This window comes from Aulonocara sp. 'chitande type north' Nkhata Bay, linkage group LG7 (assembly GCF_057382095.1).
Source record: "Aulonocara sp. 'chitande type north' Nkhata Bay isolate Kocher_YH1m ecotype deep benthic linkage group LG7, A_spYH_male_GT1.1, whole genome shotgun sequence".
NCBI classification, from domain to species: Eukaryota; Metazoa; Chordata; class Actinopteri; order Cichliformes; family Cichlidae; genus Aulonocara; species Aulonocara sp. 'chitande type north' Nkhata Bay.
The window spans coordinates 32,340,708-32,364,227 of record NC_141350.1 but is presented as its reverse complement, the minus strand read 5'-3'; the positions used below and the strand labels follow the sequence as shown (position 1 = coordinate 32,364,227).

The 23,520-nt window shown below is 40.7% G+C and overlaps 1 protein-coding gene across 1 annotated transcript; it reads left to right on the top strand.

Moving 5' to 3' along the window:
- Positions 1–1,301: 1,301 nt before the first annotated feature.
- ccni (cyclin I) lies at positions 1,302–21,390 on the top strand. Its single transcript, XM_086300069.1, has 10 exons — positions 1,302–1,533; positions 4,906–5,065; positions 11,987–12,121; positions 14,620–14,694; positions 14,771–14,911; positions 15,169–15,297; positions 15,971–16,072; positions 18,970–19,102; positions 19,336–19,565; positions 19,985–21,390. The coding sequence occupies exons 2-10, from the start codon at positions 4,952–4,954 to the stop codon at positions 20,177–20,179; spliced, it is 1,254 nt and encodes a 417-aa protein (XP_086156195.1). The 5' UTR covers positions 1,302–1,533; positions 4,906–4,951; the 3' UTR covers positions 20,180–21,390.
- The last annotated feature ends 2,130 nt before the right edge of the window (positions 21,391–23,520 follow it).

Below are 23,520 nucleotides of genomic sequence, written 5' to 3'. Positions count from 1 at the left end.
AGGAGCTTTTCTTTCCTCTTGCCCGAGAGAAGACAGCTTAAGCAAAGAAAGAAAAATATATTTGTTAAAAACCCTCAGAAGCCAAAAAAAGTAGTTTGTTTGCAGTTTCCTGCTGGAAAGTTGCATTAAAATTTCATTTATCTGTGATAAGATTGTTAGTCAGACCACTAATGATATCAGTACTTCTGTCTGGCTGTCTGTGTCAATGATAAAGTGCATGGTCATCTTAAAAGGCAGAAGTCAACCCTTACGTCAGCATTTACTTTGGAGCTGCTTTTGAGGAACCACCACTTCCCACACGCTGGTAGGAAACACACCATAAATCCCTGCCATACATCAGACTCAGAGTCACAGAAAAGTCCACGATGAACTTCACATTCAGCACACTGATCAGTACGGTTTGGTTACGCTGGCCCACAGAAGATTACCAGAGAAAGACCCAGCCTTTTTCTTTTGTTTTTAACCACATAATGGAGTCTTTCCTGGGACAAATGCTTGTAAACTCCCACAGAAACATCCAGAAAGAAGCTTTGTGTTGATTCTGTTCTCTTAAACACAATCTGTGACGAGCTAAGATTTGACACAACTCTGTTTTTACTCAACTGTCATCCTTTCTAGCCCTTTCAGTCGGGTTTCGGTCCTTTCACAAACAATATTGTAATTGGTGCTGATTCTGGTGGTTGCTCTGCTTTTTTTCTGCTGGACTTGAAAGCTGCTTTTCATACTGTAGGAGTCAAAGGTTTGCCTCTTAACTAATTTCAGTTTTACATCTAGAGTTATACAAGGGTCTGTCTTGGGGCCTGTTCTTTTTTCTTTTTACATGTTCTCTCTACCTCCAGTTATTTGTCAACATAACCTCTCGAGTCATTGCCATGCAGATCATTTACAGTTGCATTTAGCTGTGAATCTTAGAAATCACTGTTTTGTAAGAAAGTGCATATTCGATATATATTTAAAAAAAACAAGAAAACAACGTTTTTTGCAGGTGATATTGTTTGTCCCTTGACTATTTACTGAGGGGTTAACAGATAAACTGGATAAACTCCAGTGTCAGCAGCCTTGCACTGGCTCCCTATGCAGTATAAAGTGGTGCTGTTTGTGTTTTTAAACAGGGTTGCATCTACATATGTAGAAGCTATGCTGAATCCATCTCACAGGTGATCTTAGATGGTCTTGAGTACACTAGGTTCACTGTAAACTGTTAAACAAACTCCCCCTGAAGGTACATCTATTAGTATGACCGTGACCCTCTGCTGAAGGTTTGATTGTTTTGCATTCCCGTTCGGCGTGGAGGTGGGCGGAGACTTTGTGTTTCGCTCTTCCCCCCGAGTCCCCTCCTCGGAAGTAGACGTATCAGTCTATATTCCGTTCTTTTATTTTTATATATTTTATATACAACAACCCCCTTTTATCCCGAATCACGATGGACGACTAAAGTGAAGTGCGGGTACCCGTTTTCACCCTTTTCTCTCGTCCTTGAACCGAGTGGACCGGATGAAACCCAACTGCGGTCTTCTCCGCTTCGCAGGGGAGGTAAGGCTCCAGGCTCCGGCTACTTACTGGATCTGACTCAGCCATTTAAATGTCTCTGCTGTGTTGTTAACGCAGTCTGGAGACTCTTTTACGCACCGCAGCTGTTTTTGTTTCACAATAGTGGAGAGTAGCGAGCAACATTTTCAACTATGTTTGTGTTTTTAAACAAGAGCGAATATATAAGTAATAGCATGTTACGTCAGCTAGCGAACAGCTTAGCTCAGATTAGCTCAGCTCCAGAAGATAGCCGGATCCTTGGTTATATCATAAGGAAATGGTCGGTAATACACCTGCTCCTGAAGCCTAGGTGCTTCGAAGTGAAAGGGACTTCCCAGTTGGATATTCACGGTAGTTTCCCGATAAAATGAGAAATTGTTTGATTTCAGTTTGTCATAGATTAGACGGTGACTGATGTGATTACGGTTAGCTAGGTTCAAAGCTAACGTTTCAGATCGATAAGGTCAAAGTTTAAGCATCTCCAGGAGCTTCAGTACCCCCCAAAAACACCCACGGCCCTGAATTTGATCCACAGCCTTATAGGAAATGTAGGGTTAGAACGTTTATATTTTCGGACGGTTAAACAATACATTTAGATAAAAATTGTTCTCCATTTTTGAGAGATTAAAATGGTAAATTTACAGGAACTTGGTATGTTTTCTGAGGGTAAAAAATGTTCATAGATTAAAGCAGTAAATTTGCAGGAAAAAACGGATATAAAATTAATAAAATGACAAAAAAAATACGTGTAGTTTGAAATTATATTAGTAATAGTACAGGTGGAAAACGGAACCTTTTTAGAGATTGAATGCTAAAGTTATAGATTTGTTTTTTAACCCAGAGATTAAAGTGAGCCATAATAAAGAGATTGTGTATATTTTCAGAGATTAAAATGGTACATTTACAGAAAACAATAATCTTGATAAATTTCTAAAGATTTTTTTTTTTTTTTTTTTTTTGCAATTACAGTGGCAAAAGCACAGGGAAAATAATGCATTTTAGAAATTCCCGTGGTAAATTTATAGTATATTTTCTGAGATTAGTCAAATAACAGGGGGGAAATGTCTAATTTCTTTAGAGTTTAAAGTGATAAAATTACACATACAAAATTAAAGCATTTGAAAAAAAAATTAATTATATGGATGTAACCAGAGGTGTGGACTCGAGTCACATGACTTGGACTCGAGTCAGACTCGAGTCATTAATTTTATGACTTTAGACTTGACTTGAAAAAATGTTGTAAGACTTGTGACTTGACTTGGACTTTTACACCAATGACTTGGGACTTGAATTGGACTTGAACCGGTTTACTTGAAAAGACTTGATATTTTACCCCAAATATAAAATTTAACATGCATATTATATAGAGATTGAAAATGTGACGTCATTCACGGGTAGAACCGCAAAGGATTCTGGGAACTCGTGGCAAGCGGTACTAGCGCACGCAGGCTTTCAATTAAAATCAGTTATACAGCGATAAAAAGAAACACAAAAATGTCAAGAAGCCGTTGTATTATTAACTGCAATAGCCGGTCGCATGACAGCCACGGGAAGCCGACGGGTAAAGAGATCGGTTGTTATCGGATTAAGTCGTTGAAGAGAAATTGTTCGAGCCATGTTTCCGAAGTAACAAAGACAAGACGGATGGCCTGGATTTCAGCCATTCAAAGATCAAATATAACGTCCCAGAACACTCCAGCTCACAGGTTAGTCTGCTCCAAGCATTTACACGAAGGTCAGTCTGCTGTTGTAGTTAATGCGTCATTTTTCTTAACATAATTGGTGATATAGGTTACAAGCAAGTCTGGCGCTGAACAGAAATTGTCGCGCTATGCTCCCTTGTTTATTGTGCATAAATAGTGAATTATCCTGACACAATATTGCGTTTCGCTTCTGTTATTATGGTACATTGACAAAAACATATACTTTTATTCACAGGATAAAACAGGTTTTTTGTATCACTAATTGCCCAGTACGATTACAGAATACAATATTATTGTCACTGCTACATTTCTGTGATGGGTACCAGAAATTATTTCCACTGCTAATTAATTACCGTTGAGCTCAAAGGTCCTATTAATAAACGGTTAACGAATGTGTATTTATGATGACGATTTGTGAGACTGGTAAACTTATGATACGTACGATGGTCTTTCGTTCTACACGGTGCATTTCAAGGGCCTGCACCCATCCGTCGGTAAACTGTACCTGGGCTTGTTGCAGTGACCTGAAGTTACTAAACTTCATGAGTGTATGCACTCACTCCAAGAACCGTATGATTATAAATATGCATATAAATATGCTAAGATGAGATAGCTGACTTCATCTAACTAGCAAATGTTGTCCAGGCTACGTTGGTGATACAGTTTTTTTTAATGTGTATGATATTTTTGTCATGCGATTTTAAAGCTGGTCCTACAACCGCATCCAAGAATAACATGCAGCTTATCTCAGAACTGTCGGTGAAAATTATTCTTGGAGCTAGGTTTAATTGAGCTGCATTTTAAAGAGGTGCAATTTCACAATTTGTGTATATTTTCTAAGTTCACTATTTTGTCATGTGTTGAGAAAAACACAGATTTTAAAATTACATGGTCTAATATTTACATTTAGCATAACTGCAACATTATTTTTTCGTTTTTTTTTTTTTTTAAAGACTCGAAAGGACTTGAAATTCAAAGTTTCAGACTTGTGACTTGACTCGGACTTTTACACCAGTGACTTGAGACTCGACTCTGACTTGCCTGACATTACTTGAGACTTGACTTGAGACTTGAGGATAAAGACTTGAGACTTACTTGAGACTTGCAAAACAATGACTTGGTCCCACCTCTGGATGTAACCAACAATTAAGTCGCCCATGGGCATGTGACATCAGCTGTTTTGAGGTCCATATTTGAAAAGCTCAAAATGACAAGAGCAATGGTGTAATTTGCAAATAATATTTTTTTTGTTTTTAATTTATTGTTATGACCATTAATAATTAATAATCTCTTTCTGAATCCATTAAAAATGATGTACACATATAAAAGGGACATTTAGGACAGCTGCAGGGAACAAGATACATTTAGTAAGAAATAGGTGACGTAAGACAGAAGTGGAATATAATCATCAGCTCCTCAGGGTTCAATTTATTCAATTTTGAAGAAGCCAGAAGCCTAGACGGCGGACTCATGACTGTGTTTGCCACCTTCAGTAAATGTTGTCACTTCTTTGTTTTTAATCCCTCACTGAAAAATAAAGACGTATGCTTTGGAAAACCACATTTGTGGTCCTTAAAAATTATATCTTAAAGGTGGTTTTGTGAGTATAAAAGCACCGGTGCAGTCCCTCTTGGTGGCAATGTTCTGATATTATGCCCCTCCAATTGTACAGGTAGCTGTATCCAGTGGGGAGGTAGGCTCAGCCCAGGGAGGACACAATGAAGTTCACCGAACCCTGGGGACGCCAGAGGCTGTCTTTTCTTTTGGAAAAGGCCGCCTCTAGGGAAGCCAAGATGTGGAAGGTCTACGTGCCAAAGAAGCCTTCATCACAGGTGAGATGCTTCCTCAAGTCACCCTTGTTTATTTAACTGATGTATTCACATAGCTAACTATTATGATTTGACATGGAAAAACCAGTACGGGAATTGCACTACAGCAAATTTATATTTAATAGCATGTTTTCCATTAGAGCTGGTGCTGTTGGTAGTTAAAGCAGAATAATGAGGGTTATTGTTGGCTCGTCTATCCGATGGTTTTTAGCTTGGGATTCGTGAACTATTTTCAGTTTATACATCAGAAAATTCAATAAACTACATTTTTCTCACATAGTTATGAGAGGTATTTGTAGACAGTGAAGCTGAGATAATAAACATTGGAAATACTGGAAAAATTGGTTGTTTGCATCATTGCTTGGCTGGGATTCTCGGTTCTTGGCTTGCCTTTCCCAGCTTCTTCCATTCTGTGCAACAAATATATTGTTAGCACCATGCATCAAGAGAAGACCGTGAGTGAGTGGGGCTCACAGATATAGAGAGTGGAAGAGTATCCACAAATCTGTGCACACGAAGGCAAACGTGTATAGCTACATCTCAGCTGTTTAAAAGGAAAAAATGTGTTTCTTCTTTAAAAGACAGATTACTTCGAAATAGTGTGAAGCTCAAGCTTTGGTCCACTGGAATGTGTTTTTTTACATACGCTGACAACATTGTTTTAATCTTCAGTCAGTTTTAATATGAACAACTACCACTGGAACGGAGATATATGGCAAAAATAATCAAAGTAAATATTCAACTGCCTCCAAGAACTGTGTTTGTAATCTGTTGCCTTTTTATCTCACTAACCCACCTGATTAGCACATTTTCCTTATTCTGGGACCTCCTCATTCACAAATGCAGTGTGAAATGACACAACTTTCCCACATGCAGCAGGAGAACTGTAAGTGAGGCGTGCAGATAGAGAGGGAGAAGCTTAAGGATGCAGGTAAATGACAAAGAGAAACTAGTATATGTATCTGTAAATCCATCCATCCTAAAGGAAACAAAGTGGTGAATGTTTTACAGGCTGCCTAAAAGGTTCTTTAGTGAGCTTTACTGCCACAAGGCCTCAGCCCTCACTGGCCATCTTATGTAATCTTTCGCACAGGCTTGGGTTTCCATCTACACACTGAAATATAGAGCCAAGAATTTAAGACGAGGCTACTGAAAAGAGCTGGCACTAGTTCAATTTATAGAGGCGCAGGCCAAGGGGTCGGCACTGAAAGGTCTTTAAATATCAGCACTGAAATATTGGACAAATAATACCGGACAGGTTTAATGTGTTAGGCGACTCAAAGTTCAAATTTTCAGAGACAACACAGGTCCAACAAAACTGACTTGATTTCTGTTGATTATGTAATGATTGTCATTTTTTTATGGCTCTCGAATGGTGCCATATCAGCATGTTGATAATGGAGTTGCAGAGAGTAGTCTGCTCCCAGACATTATCATAGACAGACACTGTGTAATCACAAAGCAGCAGGGCAGAAGAAACATGGCGTTGAGTCACTGAACAGTCACTCGGCCCAGCTGGTCTCGCCCCGTTTACTGGGAACGTCTCAACATGTCGTTATTTGACGTCACAGAGGTGTTGTTTCATCACACCCTCAGGTGGTCTCGCCCAGTGTATGTGCATGTTCTCACATGATGTCACTTACCTAGGATATTGCACAGTTCTGTTTATCAGATGGTCAAAAATAAGAAAATGTTTAGAAAATGGAGATTTATTTTAGTCAAGAATAACCCTCCTACATGCCTTTATAACATGAGCTGTACCTAGTTTAGTTCAATTTAGATATATTCTGTTTTTTTTGTATTTCCTCTCTACTTTAAGCCCAATCTAAGTTTAGCATTAGTGTCAGCTTAGTCTTATTTAGCTAAATATTAGGCATATGTCTCTAGCAACTAGTTCAGGTATGTTCTTCAAAAACACGTTATCTAGTTAGTGAAATAGGATTGGTTATTCAAACAAGCAGCATGAACCTTGTGCTGGGTTGACAGGTTCAGGTGACCTTTTTCCTCTGTCTCGGGTCATGACCTGGGTCAATAATCCCCGTGTGGTGCTGTGGTGGATTTTGATTCCTTACTAACATATTTTTCAGTTCAGTTCAGTCCTGTCACGTGTCTCGGTTGTTGTGTTTTCCAGCTGGTGGAGGTTTTTGTTGTTGTTGAAGGTGGAGGTGTTCTCTCAGGTATCACCCTGTTTGGTAAATACAGAAGGTTTTGTCTTTTTTGTCTGCTGAGTGCTGATACCATTGTCCAAATACACCCAGAGAGCAATGCAGCGGTAGTCATGATAACATACATAACATCACCTGCATTAGGTGACTCAGGTGTTTTTATGGTCCCATGGTTACGTGCGCTGGAGCAGGCACACGTCATGGCCAGAAGTATTCAGATTAGAGCTGAAGTACCTATTTATTTACCTAGCATATTGAAAAACAGTAGCTGAGTTGAGATGATTTAACAGTCCATGTATACGAGAATACAAAGACTAGGTTATATGAGAGAAGCACAGAACACAATAAACATGAAACATCCTTTTTATCGTTTAGTTTGTAGCAAAGAAAAGGATAAAATAGAACTTTTCTACTGAAAGTTTGCAGTTCAGATTCACCTACTGCTGCATCAACAAGGAGTTCAAGGGAGCTAACAGGACCCATCAGAAGCTATCTGGAGATAGCAAGATGTTTTGGGAGCTAAATCCTGGGAGCTAGGGTTAGACAACAACTAACTGGGGCTATATTTAGAGAAACATCTGGCTGAGTCTTATTTTAAATGCGGAAGAAGGTCAAGAATTAGTGTGTCAACCACTGTCTCTGTGTGGAAAAGCTAGAAACGTGTTGAAAGGTCATTTTATACTGCAGGGATTTTAGTTTGGAAGGGTAAAAGGGAGAAAGTCACCTCTAGAGCTACCCCTCCCAATTTGGGTTGGGAGGGGTAGATCTCCCCTGTCTGCATCAGGCATCCAGAAGGCGAAATAAATGCAGATGAAGAAGTGGGGCTCAAACAGACATTTATCATGTGAAAAGTGAAAGTTGAATAGAAAAAAATTCTGACTGAGAGCGGCCGTGACTTCCGGTTGACAAAAACCTTCATTTTGACATCTGCCAAGCTCATTTGTAGTACTGAGCTGATAACACAGAGGCCAGTAAACTCCAGCAAATGATGTAACAGATAGTTATGATGTTTATCAGTGCCTTTAGCCCAGTTTGCAGGTGTGGAGCCCACTGTTAGAGGTCAAGGAGGCAGTCGGTCTAATCAGGGTGTAAAAACAAGAGGGGTGCTCAAACACTACAGTCACAGCGAGCAAAAGTCACTAAGCAAAAAGTCAATGAAACATCTGGGACTAAATCTGGGTAAATCTGGGACTCTCCACCGTTTGACCCTGGAAGTGAAGAAGCTTCTTGGATGAGAAGTGAAACGTCTTCAAGCAACTTAAAGATGTCCAGACGCTTTTCTTTCCAAGCTCCTTAGACTATGATGACCTGGATGACTGAGAACCTTCACAGATGCCTTTTGGAGATCTTTAGTCATTTCGGATAAAAGTAAATCCAGACTTGGTGGTGAATTTCTGGGCTAACAGTCTTGTGTTGTGTAGCTTTTTGGCATTTGTAATTTTTTGTAAAAAGCATTTTTAGATTGGAAAATTTGATGAGTTTCTTAACTTGACTGGCACACCCTGCAGGAAGTTACAGGAAGCCTTGACCATCCCTCTGATATTAATGATAAGGGATGGCTGGCCAAAGTTACCCTGAAGACACTGCAGAGACTATGTAGCCAGTGAATTGTTAGAGAGAGATGAAAGAAGTTAATTTAAGCTGGTGTCTGGGTTACTTCCCTTAGCCTCTGACTGAGCTTGTCTTCTGTGTCCAGCCAGTACAAACAAGATGGAAGTAGGCCAGTTGTTTTTAGTTTGGACAGTCAAGAGCTGAGAGGCCAGATGGTGTCACGTTGCAGATTAATTGGCTGGTGCATTCAGCTGTGCTTTGACCTTTGGCCTCTCCTGCAAGTCCAGTGTTGGAAACTGTAAGCCACTTACTTACAGAAGCTATGTGACGAATCAGAAATGTTTAAGTTTTGTTATAGGATTTCATTTAAACACGGAAACATCAAAATAAAAATAAAATATCTTAAATTCTGGTTCATTCTGAAAATTGACCATTTAATGGCCAGTCCAGTACATTCACCAGCAGGTTTAAAGTGGATCTATTGTGCTCTGTCCTTTATTTTCATATACATATAGATTATAGTTCCAGAAGTGAACATCAGTATATCTACAAGTGATCCCTGTGAGACAAAACCTCAGGCTTCAGATTGCTGTGAACGCTTGGTTTGAAAGTTTTTTCTACTCTTGATTTTCTGTGATATCATAGAGGCTCAGAAGCCCCTCCCACTTGCTGTTTTTGATGACGAGGGTAGCCAGTTAAAATGGTTCGTTTTAGATAGAAGATGAACTAAAGTACTCTAGCGGTAAGAGAGACTAAAGTTATTTTGAACTACTCCACTTTAGTAGAGTACAGGAATATATAAAAATGTCCCCTTTAGGTTAGTGTCAGTTTTAGCACATAACTGACTATTACATGTAGTTACAGTGTCTGGTAATTTGGAGTTAATGGCAGCTTTGAAATGTAATTACCACCTTTGTCAAACCACTTTCACACACAAATGAACTTTTGGCTCATGTCTGATGCACAGATGCCTGACTGTAATGAGTCCTGCTGATGTTTGGGTGTTAACAGGGTCATTGTTTTTGTAGAAACTTGCTGCTGTTGAGGTTTTTAGTGCCGTTTGATGGTTTAAGCACTGTAGCAATCTCAAAACCTTTAGTGCGACAGGAGTAAAAAGCTCTGAACTATAAACTAAAATTATATTGTGCTTTGTAATCTGTGTTTTGTCACCAAAGAGGAAAGGTTAGATCAAATGTGTCCAATTCTCTTTTATGAACCAATGTAACTTTTAGTCCATCAGAGTGATTAAACTTTCAGGTGTCAAAATGCCTGTTTAGGGGTTAAGACTCTGTTTTAGAGTTTTTAAATGGTCAGAATTTGTGTTAGGGTTCGGCCCTGTAGAGTGATAGTTAAAAGGTTTGGTAATACATATTAATAATTGTCCACACACAGAAAGCCAAGAGGACAAGCTGGTAACACTGAATATGAAACAACATTAAGGCAGCTGATGCTCAGCAACACAAGAGGATGAACAGTTGACAAGTGTAGCAAAGAATAGATGGATGGGTGGGAAAAAAAAATCTCTACTTGTTAATGATAGTATAGGGCAGGGGTGGGCAACTCCAGGCCTTGAGGGCCAGTGTCCTGCAGGTTTTAGATGCTACCCTGGGCCAACACACCTGAATCAAATGATTAGTTCATTACCAGGCCTCTGGAGAACTACAAGACATGTTGAGGAGGTAACTTAGCCATTTAAATCCGCTGTGTTGGACCTGCAGGACACCAGCTTTCGAGGCCTGGAGTTGCCCACCTCTGGTATAGGGTGACCAATCGTCCTCTTTTTTTTTTTTTTTCTTTTTTTTTGCACTTGATGACTTGTAAAACCCTATATGACATTTTTTTATTTCCCCATTCATTAACCACACAGAGAAGGCATCGTTTAAATATGTAAAAGTTTTTTTAAGCAAACACTATTATTAAAGTTCTTCATGACTGCGCCAAGTGTCCTCTTTTTTTGGAAATCAAAATATGGTCACCGTATGATAGTAGGATTTGGCTAAAAAAAAAAATCCATCTTTTGAAACATTATTTCTCTTTTATCTTCATTTAAAGCAGTTTTTCACCTGGGTTTATATGTCAGACCTGCACATTTTCTACTCGTTTATAATAAGGATGCGCTTTGTTTTTCCCAAAAGTTATTACATTTCTTTGTTACAGCAACAGAAACTTTAATAGCTTAAATAAAGTCAAGGAGCTCCATAAAATGAAATATGACAACACAGAATTGCAGGAAAGACTAAATTAAACCACTGTAGCCAAATATCATACAATAAAGGGGCTGAAAAAGCAGCAAATTAGTCCAGTAAATTCATTGTACTGCAGAATAATAAAACAATGAGATGGCTTGTTAAAGCACAGCAAAGGTCGAATAAGTGGCTCAGTAGACATATATATTGTACAGTTTATTATTGTGCACATGGGTTTTGCAGTGTGTCGTCATGCTTTAACAGATTTTGTTGCAGGGTTATTTTCATTCTGCAGTAATTATAACATAAATGCCGTTAAATGGTTGAATGTTGAACCATTCAACCAACTAACAAATTAAAAATCCAGTGGAGTTTCCAAACAGAAAGCCTGTGCATGGCATATAAACCCATTTTATCTTAGTGTTACAAACTTGTGAGAAGGGTGCGTCAGCTGGTGAATTCTTTCAGTTCTCAGATGCTTTACAGAAGGAATTCTTGGAATGTTTTTGAGGCAGATCTGCTGGCAAGTCTAATCCGCCTGCCAAGCTGATTTAGGATCCTGTTTGGCCCTTTAGTGGAAGTGTGTCAGTCGCAGAAGCCTCAAGTTTGTCCTGAAATACCTGAAATCAGATTCCAGTTTGCTGTCTAACCCCATTTTGCCCTGTCGAGGAAGTCTTTGAGGAAAAAAAGGCTCTGCAAGATTTCCAATTTCTTTGTTTGTTTTTTCCAACTTTGTTCCACAAATAGTTCAGTGTTGGGTATAACGCTGGGCTTAAACCTCAGTGTTTCTGCAGGACTGCGTTGTAGAAATGGTAATGGAAGATGACTACTAATAGTTATTATTAAATACAACACATTTAAGTAGCTTTCAAAACATAAAATAAACAAGTTTTAAAAAATTCTAAATAATATGAAAATATATAAATAAAAATTGCACAGTGTCATACTTTGCTGTAGGGAATAATGAATGACATCGAACCCTTGAGTCAGTCTTAATGTTTTGGTTTTTTTGTTGTCTGCAGGATACAGACATCTCCCCGGCCCAGCGGGACGAGGCGGTGCGCTGGCTGACGGAGGTCCATGGCAGGCTGCAGCTGTACCCAGAGACGCTGGTGTTAGCTGTCAGCATCCTGGATCGCTTTCTCGCTCCCATCAAGGTATGTAGAGAGCAACAGGTGTGCTGTAAATCCTGCTGTTAGCATGTGAGGGTTTGCAGAGAGCAACCTAAACCTCCAATCAGAAAATCTGAGTGTAGGGAATCTTTTAAAAAGTAAATGTAATAGAACTCATAATAAACAGACAGTAAGTGAATGAAAAATGTGTGTTTAAGGGAGGGTTTAAGATTTCAGAGCCATTCACTTCACTTACATCGTTTACTTCACTTCGTGCCATCACCATGGCAACTTATGCTACAAAGCAGGCTATGTTTGCCTAACTAACTAATCATTCCTGCAAGAACACTTGATGGTTTTAGAGCCTGTCTAAGACTGGGCTTGTCAAAGGTCTGATGGCTAGCTGCCAGTTTAGGGAGCTCGCAGACAGTTGACGACTACAAAAGGAAAAAATTTAACCATCAAACAAAATCATTTCCAAACCATTGATTTAGCATTAATTTGCCTTCAGAGTAAAAGTTATGTCTTGCTGTTGCCAGAACTCTGCAAGCACAGTAGTCTGCAAATGACCAAAGCAATTGCCATTGTGTTTTTGGTGCACCTAACAACAGCCTCCAGCAACCACTCATCAGTCAATTGGGGAATACACATTTCTGGGAAACAAACTAAAAGTGTAAAGTCATTTTTAAGGCTCGCGTTGATGGTGTTTTCCTGTAAGCATATATCAAATGAAAGACATTTCTTTTTCTTCATTGTTGTTTAGTTTCATTTGTTCTAAAGAAATCTTCACTACAATCAAACGTTTGTCAGTCTTAGACCTTTATCAGGATACTGAAACTCAGATATGACATACAGCAGATAAACATCGGACTCTGCCACCAATGAAGGTCATCTTATTAACAACAGAGTGAATGTAGGTCTTGATGTTCAGACTGCCACTATTATAAAACGCATAACATTTATTAAAGTCCTTTTTATTCCTCAGCGGCCTCACGTAGCCCAAAATCATGAATGAGAGTGATAACATCTCTGTAATTCTGGTTTCCTCCAGATACTCCAGAATATGAAAATACTATGAATATCCTATGATCCTAGTGTTACGCAGTTTTCTCTCTGAACTTGAAATCATTAGACTAGCTTAAATGTATCATGTTAGATAAAATCTATATTCCCTAATTTGCATTAAGGTGCAATCTTTTTATTGTAAACACAGCATTTATTTGGCTGTTTGTCTACTCTGATGGACTAGAAAATGTCTGATTTTTATGTGTGGGAGCTGAAATCTGCTGCTCAAGTGTAAGACCACACAAAGGAAGCAGACTGTAAAGGGAACAGAGGTCTTCTGACAAGACCTCAGCTTGTTAGGAGGGGCAATGTCAGAACGTTCTTGATTTTTCTTTAAATTTCCTGCCTCATAGCTGACGGTGTGTGTTCATACAGGAACAGGAAGCGTGAGCTCCAATTGTCCCGTCAGCATCCCTCCACACAGACAGGAAGTTTCTCACTGAGGTTTATCAGGAGCTGGTTTCTGTTTATTTGTGGTCGCAAACACTACCTAACACTGTATCTGTGTGTGCTTGTGGCTATCTTCATGAGTAGCTTTAGACCTTGGAATCGTGGACATTTTGGCCTGTCCTCAGTTGAAGATACATTTGGATACTTTGGAACTGGAATGACTCAGATACAGTAAGCAGAGGATAGAAACATGGCTTCTGTTAGCCAGAGGAGTATTAGCTCTACTCTGTGCCTGGCTCAGCCCATCTCTGGGAGCTCAGCCCCCCCCCCTCATTCTGTCTCTACTCACAGCTGATGACCACAGGTGAGGGCGGGAGTGTACTTCGACTGGCAAATTAACAGATTTGCTTTCACCACAATCAACTGGTATACTGCTCATATTACTGCAGGCACTGCACCAGTGCACCTGTCCTTTCTCACTTCAGTCCCTTCCAACTGGTAAGCAATAACTGGAAGTGGAGGGGCAGGATCATTCGGGTTCCTGCCCGAATGATCCCAGGAACCATGATGTCAGGGGCAGTTTGCCCCTGATAGGGTCTCCTAAGGAAAATCAGTCCTGAGTGAGGGACCAGATTAAGAGCAATACAGAAATCCCCTCTGACGAAACAGGGCTGGCAGCTCATCGATCAGTCAGAGGATTGGTAGTTTCCCTGACTCTTCTAGTCCAGAGTTATTCTTGTTATTTTTGGTGGTGGCAGCAGTAGAATGACTTTAAAGATGTGTGAAAACTCTGTAAGACGGGACTGACCTTGCAAACAAGGTAAAGTAAAAAACAAATTCAGGTAACAAAATGTTGATGAATCACAGATTTGTGTGCAAAACACTCATACATATGGTTAAGCACACATTCATGAATGAGGCCCTTAAGTCTCTCGGCTGGTTTGGGAACACTCTGATATTCTCCTGGAAGAACCAGAATAGTCGCTAAAAGTGAACCCGGAGAGTAGATGGTGAAAGGTTTTTCAGATTGATTAAACATATAATCCTTAAATTATACGTAACTGATAAATCATGTTAACTGTTGTCAGGCCCGTCCAAAGTACCTGCGCTGCATTGCCATCGCCTGCTTCTTCCTGGCTGCCAAGACCTGTGAGGAGGATGAGGTGAATACACACACACACTAGATTGTAGGCAGTGCATCAGGACAGTTAGAGCTGACTCCGTGTGTGTGTTTGCCAGTGTGTGCCATCACTGAAGGAGCTCGCCGCCTCCAGCGGGTGCGGCTGTTCTCCCTCAGAGATCCTGAGGATGGAGAGGATCATCTTGGACAAACTGAACTGGGACCTGCACACCGCCACAGCGCTGGACTTTCTGCACATTGTACGTCTAATCACACACGAGCACAAATGCTTACACATTATTACTTTTTAAAGTGATTAAAGTCAGCTAGTGACACCTGGGGGCAAAAAGAAATTCCTGCGGTTTTCTTTGTTTTTATTTTAATGCACTTAAATCCAGTTTTTAGAAGTGCTTTTTTGTGCTGTTGTTGCTTCCAATTCAAATCAGTCTGCAGTTAATTTCACAGATTCTCTTTTCTTCATTCAGATCAATAAATTTTTCCTCTCCTTCCTCTCCAGTTCCACGCGATGGTGCTGTCGTGTCGCTCCGGGTTCTTGGATTCCATGTTGGGACTTAACCGCTCTCAGCACCTCGCCCTGCTCACTCAGCAACTCTACCACTGTCTGGCTGACCACACACTCATGCAGGTACACACACACTCAGTATTTCTTACTTTACAGATTGAAGATATTATGCCTTCAGCACGGAGCCTTTCATACCACTTTTCATTTAAATATTAAGATAACACAATAAATAATAAAATTATGATATTTATGTATATATGCAGTGTTATGACCTCAATGTCAGGGCCTGTCTTGGCTAAGAGTGAGTCTTTGAGGGGTTAATAATCAATAAATATAACCGCTTATAGTCGCGCCACAGTGGAAAGCCCCTACTACTATTTTGCTAACAGGCTAGTGTCACAGGTTTTCCCTGCTGGCTTGCTCACTGGCCAGGTTGCTGGTGTGTAGATCTGATCTTGTCCTGCTGCAATGGATGCTCTTTTCTGCTCTGAATATTTGCTGTGAGCTCTAGGGTCACTCTGACTAGAACCTACAGAGCAAGAACCAGGTCACAAACTTGCCACACTTACCAAAAATAATCTTTATCATAGGAAACAGAGCATACCACAGTCATTTATCAAAAGTGTGTTTATAAAACACATTTGCTGTTACAAGCTGTGACTCCAGACCAATTTAATGGCACCAAACCTTTAACATTTCCACTTTGATTCACTTCTCTTTTTATTTAATGTGTCATTTTGTAAGCTTAACTTGAGCTTGGTTTTTGAGCACGTTTGTCCCTCATGTGTTTCCATAGCTCAGAGGATCCATGCTGGCCTTGGCCCTCTTCACCCTGGAGCTGGAGAACTGCTGTCCTGACTGGCTGGCTCTCACTATCGAGCTGCTGAGGAAGGCGCAGGTATCAGTCTGTCAGTCTTTGGAGCTCTGTCATAGTTCAGTTTATCTCTGAAGACTTCAGGTGTTCGTGTGACCTCTTTAGAACAACTTCTTTATGGGATTGGGATTTGACTGTAGCTTTCCAATGTCATTATTAGTCTACACTGATGGGCAGCCATGTTTAATATACAAGATGTGTCAGAGAGCAGCGAGGGGAAGTAAAAGCTGTTAGGCTTGTTCCTCTATTTGCTGTTCAGTAGTTCAGTTAAAAAAAACAAGCACACACACACATTGTGCAATATTTCTCTGGTGTGGCATGATAAAAAACCTGGAATCTGATTGGTTTTTGTCATCCTAAGTAAAAACGACCAATAACTATAGGCAAAGAAAGACATTTGAGGCTTTAGCCAAGCACCAGCTGCAGATGTAAAACCATTTACCTCATTTAAGAAAGTAGAACTTTAAACTGCTGAACAAAAAGGAAACTGTGGTCCTCAAGTTTTATTAAGTTCATTGAGTTCCTTTCCAAGTTCCTGTTAGCATTAAAAAAAACCAACAAAAAAACCCCCCCAACAAATTATGTTGTTTGTTTGTTTTTTCTGTTTTTGCTTGTTTGTTTTGTTTTTTCTTAAATTAGTTTTGTCATTTATTTTTCAATGACTCACTCTGGATGACAGGAAGACAAACAGGCTGACAGAGAGGAAAAAAGAGCAAACAAATACCAGCAGAGGGCGCTACACCTGCAGCATGACTGCAGCAGAAAGGGAAGAAGTACTATGAGGAAAAACGAGAGGAACTAATGCAACAGTTTCTTTACTGAGCATCATGACTTTCAGGAGGAGAGCTCTGTTGTCAGACAAAGGGCACCCGCGGTCACCTCACTCATATTAAACACAGATTTGTGGAGAGCCTTCTCTTTGTTTTTACCTCATTCTTTACTTTATGGCTCATCAGAGTAGAACTGTAGGGAAATGGGAAATTTATGGTTTTCAGGGTTTTTATTGTTATAGTTTTTATCGTTAACTCGGTTTTCCTGGGTCTTTTCCCGTGTGTTATGAATAAATCTTCTTTTTTTGGTAGTGGTACTGGTTTTATTTTGTTGTATTTATCCGCGACACCTTAAAGGCGGGTCAGTGAAAATATTGTCGGACATAAACCGGTCCGTGGCTCAAAAAAGGTTGAGGATGGATGGAGAGGATCTCCATCGAATGACTTGTTTTACAGTAATTTGTCAAAAATACAAAAAAATGTGACTAGGTGTAAGAAACAGAAAAACAGCTCTGTCCCGTAAATACAGAAAAGGATATTTTACTGTATATATTAAATTCAGGGCGGCCCTGAATATAATATATCAGGCCGGGGTCTTTCTGTGTGGAGTTTGCATGTTCTCCTTGTGTTTGCGTGGGTTCCCTCCGGGTATTCCGGCTTCCTCCCACCGTCCAAAGACATGCAGCTTGTGGGGATAGGTTAATTGGATAATCCAAATTGCCACTAGGTGTGAATGGTTGTCTGTCTCTGTGTGTTGGCCCTGCGACAGACTGGCGACCTGTCCAGGGTGTACCCTGCCTCTCGCCCCATGACAGCTGGGATAGGCTCCAGCGCCCCCCGCAACCCTGAAAAGGATAAGCGGAAGCGAATGAATGAAAAATGAATGGAAAAAAAATGGATATTAAATTCACTGTTCTGAAACCAGGAACTTTAAAGGTGGAATATTTTTATGTGTTTTCTATATTGGCGTGTAACATGCTTATTGAAGTAGGATGAAGGGATTTTAACTGGAATACGTAAATAAATTTTACTTCTTACTTTTGATGAGAAAAGTGGCAGAGCGTAAGTGGTGTCCACACAGGAAGTGATCCCCAGTGGCGTCAAGCACCGTCATTTGAAAAGATTCCTGGAGGTGTGCAGTGGGCGAGCCTTAAGTTTTCTGAATGTCCAGGCGAACAATTGAAGTGACTACCAATGAGAGCGCTGGATTTTGCTTTTTGATGTGTGGCAGTAAATATATTAGAGGGTTACCCAGGCAACAGGAGCCTGGTATGTCTGCTATATGTATTTGTATAGCGCTTTACTTGGTCCTAAGGACCCCAAAGCGCTTTACACTATACACAATCATCCACCCATTCACACACTGGTGATGGCAAGCTACATTATAGCCACAGCCACCCTGGGGCGCACTGACAGAGGCGAGGCTGCCGGACACTGGCGCCACCGGGCCCTCTGACCACCACCAGTAGGCAACAGGTGAAGTGTCTTGCCCAAGGACTCAACGACCGAGACTGTCGGAGCCGGGGCTCAAACCGGCAACCTTCTGATTACAAGACGAACGCCCAACTCTTGAGCCACGATCGCTGCTGTCAACTGACCATCAGCGACAAAGCACAGGTCACATGACAGCCATTCAGAAGTGGTGAACAAAGCAGCTGCATCCTCATAATCTTTGTGTGTACAGATAAAGATAAATTATCACGTCTTTTTTTTTTTTTTCATAACAAGACACTTTTAGTTTCGTTTCACGTCTGTAGTATTTTGTCCACATAAAGCAGCGATGCGTCACTTTGGCCACAAAGAAATTGGCAACCACTGCAGTTTAAGCCAAAGCATGAAGTCATTTTTGACCAAACCTAAACGGGGAACAGATTAAAGATGACGACACGTATGTCTCGAACAATGGCAGCCTGTCCACGTATGGACTTTTTCACCTTTTAAAATGAGAAAATGTTGATTTTGTGTAGCAGGAGGATGAAAAATTGTGAACACAAACATGAACGATTCCACTAGAAGTTAAGACTATTTTACAAGCTGCTGTGATCAAACTGAATTTTACTAGTTAAAGGCGAGCACACATGCTTCTGTCCATCACATCAGGTCAGGGCTGCAGAGCTTGTGTAAAGATAAGTCTCTCTCTCTGTTCCTTAGATCGACAGCTCTGAGCTGATTCGCAGCCGTGAGCTGGTGGCTCGTAGTCTTTCCACACTGAGAGCTCCCCTGCCTCCGAACACCGTGTACATCTACCAGCCCCCGCAGCCTACACCACCCTGCTGCACACTGGGTATGTTTGACTTCTACATCAGAGCTGCTTATCAGATTTTGCTGGAGGACAGTGTCTGAAATCTTTCTTGAAGCACATTATGCTACTGAGCCAGTCACCAACTCGGACCTGTGAAAGTGTTTTGCCACTGAGGAGAAAAAAAAAAGTTTTCTTAGTAAGCCACATTTTATATTCATAAAGCAAGTGTTAGCATCAGAGGGCGTGAGCTGTATTTGTGATGTCCTCCTTTGTAGGGACCATCACCTCCACCACCGAGTCTTCCAGGGACCATGTCACCTCTGCCCACCCACAGTCTACTGCTGATGGTGGGGAAGAGGAGGAGAGCCAGCAGCCCTTGAGTGTCTCCTCCTCCTCCTCTGCAGACAGCAGCATCCCAGCCCTGCTTTCTCCCCCCAAACATCTCCGCCATCTTAATCACCTGCAGAAGGTCACACTGCGCTGCAAGGCCTCGACCAAACGCAAGGTGACTCTATTTTCTTCTCACATTTGATATTAGGCTGGACCTGTTGTTATTTCCTCTGTTTCCTGTCATATATGCACTGTTACACTTTTTTTTCTCCTCTTGATGATGTCAGACAGAAGGGAAGCCTCAAGAAGCCTCACTCTGGTCCTCATAGGCACAGAAGCTCCACCCACCTGATGTTCAAATATTCTAATTGCTAGGGTGAATTACTCAGACAAGTTAGTTCGAAGGAGATGAAATGCAGTTAAATGAGGCTGCTTCAAACAGAGGCTGAACTGGGCGGCTCAGCTAGGAACAAACGAGGCTTATTCTGAACTCTGAATCATGCAAAGCTACCCTAGAATAAAAATATGGAGCTGAAAATAAGCAGAATATAGGAATCAGTAGCTGTAGCAATAAATATCTCTCTCCCTGTCCAGGTGGAGGAGATGGAGGTGGATGATTTTTACGATGGCATTAAACGTCTCTACAACGAAGACGTCACCACCACCAATACCACCGCCGTCCAGGAAGGGGCAAAAACGCCAATAGCCGGAGGAGGAGGAGTTTTGCCAGCTCGACAGGAAGGCAGCTCCTCCCCCTGCCCGCCTCTGCAGCCAGCCAGCGCCTCCTAGAGACCAAACAGGAAGCTGTCTGCCAAAATCGCCTGTACGCCAACATCATCTTCCTGTTTTCAGGAAACTGTCGTGGAAGAGAAAAATAAATCTTTCCGACTAAAAAAAAATGTAAGCCTGAGAGATTCTGAGTAAAAAGTAGCAGCTCCGAAGGGAAAGTTGCCATTCAGAGTTGCCGCTAAAAAGAAGATGATGTTAGTGGTTAAGACTGTTTTGGTTGCGGTGAAATGACCCCCGTCCCGCTCTCCCTCCCCCTCCCAACTCGGTGTGATGCCAAGCTGTTCGGGTGGCCTGCAGTAAGCTCCCATCATCCCCTGCAGCGGGGACAACAGAGCCCCAAAAAAATATTTAAACGTTCAAAAACTAAAAAACCTGCCGCTGCTACTCTGTTCTTATTAATTCTATTTGTTGAACACAAAACATGAGAATCTAAAAAATTATAAGTAGAAAATACTGAAAAAAAACCCCTAGACTTGACTTCCTGCGTCTGTTTGTCACCTTATATTTGTCTTTATTTTCATATATTTATACTTTTATCCCGTCCCTTCTCACTCTGCCTATTTATAACATATTCATAGAGAGTCTGAATCAACCGTATGAAGGTTTGTGTAGATTATCTGTAGTTTTTTCACCCTGTTGGGGGGGAATTATTTTTTTTTTCAGTAAAATCTGATTGTTAAAAAGATGCTAATATAAACATTTATTTTCCTTTCAAGCTTGTTGTGACACTCAACTGAATGAACGCGTGTTTCGGCCACCAAACGTTCGTTTACTGTTTGTTTGGGGCCCGAAAAGCAGCTATTTGTGGATTGTGTGCTTTGAAAAAGTAAGAAAACAATCTGGGTGTGATGCATGAGAGTTAATAAAAAAAAAGAAAACAACTCTGACTTAACTTATCCTGGCTAACATGTTGTTATCCAGCTACATTGATCCCAAACCTGAGTTGTGTTTTTTGGTTAAGCGGCTGCTTAAAATTAATAGACAGATATGTGTTTTAAGCTGTTTTTTCTTTGGAGTTGAGTGACTATCTTTGCTTTGATGTTCAAAGCTAAAACACTTTTTTTTTTGGTTTGCTTTTTTAAATCCCTTCATGTTCAGTATATTTTCCTTCATGAAAAAAAGCTCTGTTGTTCCTGCTGTAGGAGTTGCCGGTGGCCATGCCAGGTCCCTGAACGCACCACGGCACCAGTAAATAAAGAATATGAAACTGAGCATGTGCTGTGTCTTCCATTTGTTCCAGATTACTTTCACACAAACTGCAAAAAAGGACAGTGTTATACCCAGAGCTGTCGGAGATCTTTGGCTTTGCTATAGAAGCAGTAAGGCGAGCTCCTGATGTCGTTTCAACACTAAAAATCAAAGTATAAGATATATTTGAAAGGTAACCTCTACCATCGTCATCTTGTTTCTGAACATTTTGGGTTGTTTTGTTTTTTTTGCCACATTCAAAAGCAAAGCCCAGGTGGGTCGCACTGACATGGTAAACATTAAAACGGGAAAAGGGTCCATTTTTCTTAAATATATGGTGACCTATGGGATAATCAGAGAAGGTACTGTTGGTGTAATAAATCACAAGCTCTGAGTCTGCTTCAGGGAAGCTTTTGCTAGGAGATCTTGGATCAACTATCTGTCCATTAGTACACTTGATATAGCTAGGGGAGGTTTCAGGATTTAAGATGAGCTGGTGGGGTGAATAGAGACGGGAAAGTAAAATAAAGTGCAGAAAACTGAGGTGCTTTAAAAGATGAAGACAGGTTTTCTTTGTGTTAGCTGGCTTGATGGAACCAACCTAAAACCCCACCATGGTTATCAACCTTCTTTGTTAACTGACTTTTTGTGATCTTTCTTACCGTCTCTCACGCTCACATAAAAGGAGAGCATCTCATCGATCATTTGACTTCTGGACAACACAGATGAAGTGAGTGCCATCTGCTTCAGCCAGAGATGTTCTCAAAGAAACCAGGAATGAAGATCTATTAACAGATGATATATCCACAAATAGACTGAATAATGTTCTATATTCAATTTTCCACAGCTGGAACTGTAGCAAACATGGCAGCAGACTGACTCAAGAATAAAAAACGTGCTTTCTGCACAACCAACTAAAGCGTGTAGTATCAGCAGGACCTAGCTCATCAGGTTGCAAAGATAAAACCTGTGACATAAACTACAAAGGCAGTTTGAAAACAACATTCAGAACACGTGCAACAAGATATTAGGAACAAAAAGACCCAGAGGACTGTGTTCTTGATCCCTTAAAACTTAAGACTATTTCAGCTGATTATCCCAGAATAAAAGGGTTCAGCATATTTAAGAGATTTCCCCTCCTCACTCCCCCCGCCCAGCTTATATTCTGTCCCAGAATCAGAACTTTGTAAAATGCTGTGAGAGCAAAGGCTGCACGGATTAGTTTTTACACATGTATGCACACAGATAAAAGGGAAACAGCTCAAACAGAGATCTCCCACACATAAACCTGCAGCTTTGAAACAAGTCCAAACTAAAACGAGGGCCCTCCCCAGGTTTTCTTTTGTTTCTCGTGTGCTCTGTGCCTCTGGTGTCATTACAGGCCATTAACCTTTGTTCCCTGTATTGTCTCGAGCTCTCGGTTAGTCTCTGAGTTCTTGTAACTTCATCACATCAAAGGGCAGAACAGCGTCATGGTAGACGCACTCTCTGGCATTGGTGGACTTATTCTCCCTTTGTTTTGTTTCTGTTTTTTCCACCATCTTCCTCTTCCTGGACCTGGCTGCTGATGAGGGAGTGGAGAAAGCTGAAAATGATTACTTAAGTCACTGCTGCTAAAGGTGGTTCTACAAGCTGTTGAATCATGGGGTGTGCTTCATTTTTCACAGGTTAGGTTTACTGTAAGGATTTGGCACTTCACTGAGGGTTAAACTTTGGGCTGAAAAGCTTGGGAATGCATTAATGTCAAAGAAGAAACATGCCTGTGAGTTTATTTTGTCAAAATAAAAGTACCACTGATCCAAATGACGTCAATCTTAGCACCAAACTTACTCAAGTCCCCACCAACACACTTGCTGAGTTTGAATTTGGATAAACAGGAATGACGTAGGGAAGGACAAATGGAGCATGATTTCACAAATTTATAGTAAATAACTTTGGCAATAACATATCCCAGCTGGGTGTATTATGAGACACTGAAATGGAGTGGAATAATGCTACAGGTCAGACCGGTTATATAGGAAGGGACTTTCTGCTGCTGAGCTTGTTCAGACAAAAACCACACATACACTTACATACACACTTCTTTCTACTGAAATACCCACATTACATAATCTAAAAGTCATGTTTTGAATCCTCAAAGAGGATTTAAAAAA

Bases quoted from the DNA above. Each gene is read 5' to 3' on its own strand.
- ccni (XM_086300069.1), top strand. From the start codon at position 4,952: ATGAAGTTCACCGAACCCTGGGGACGCCAGAGGCTGTCTTTTCTTTTG. The intron at 5,066-11,986 runs GTGAGATGCTTC...TGTTGTCTGCAG, and splicing joins CAAAGAAGCCTTCATCACAG to GATACAGACATCTCCCCGGC. The intron at 15,298-15,970 runs GTACACACACAC...GTGTTTCCATAG, and splicing joins CTGACCACACACTCATGCAG to CTCAGAGGATCCATGCTGGC.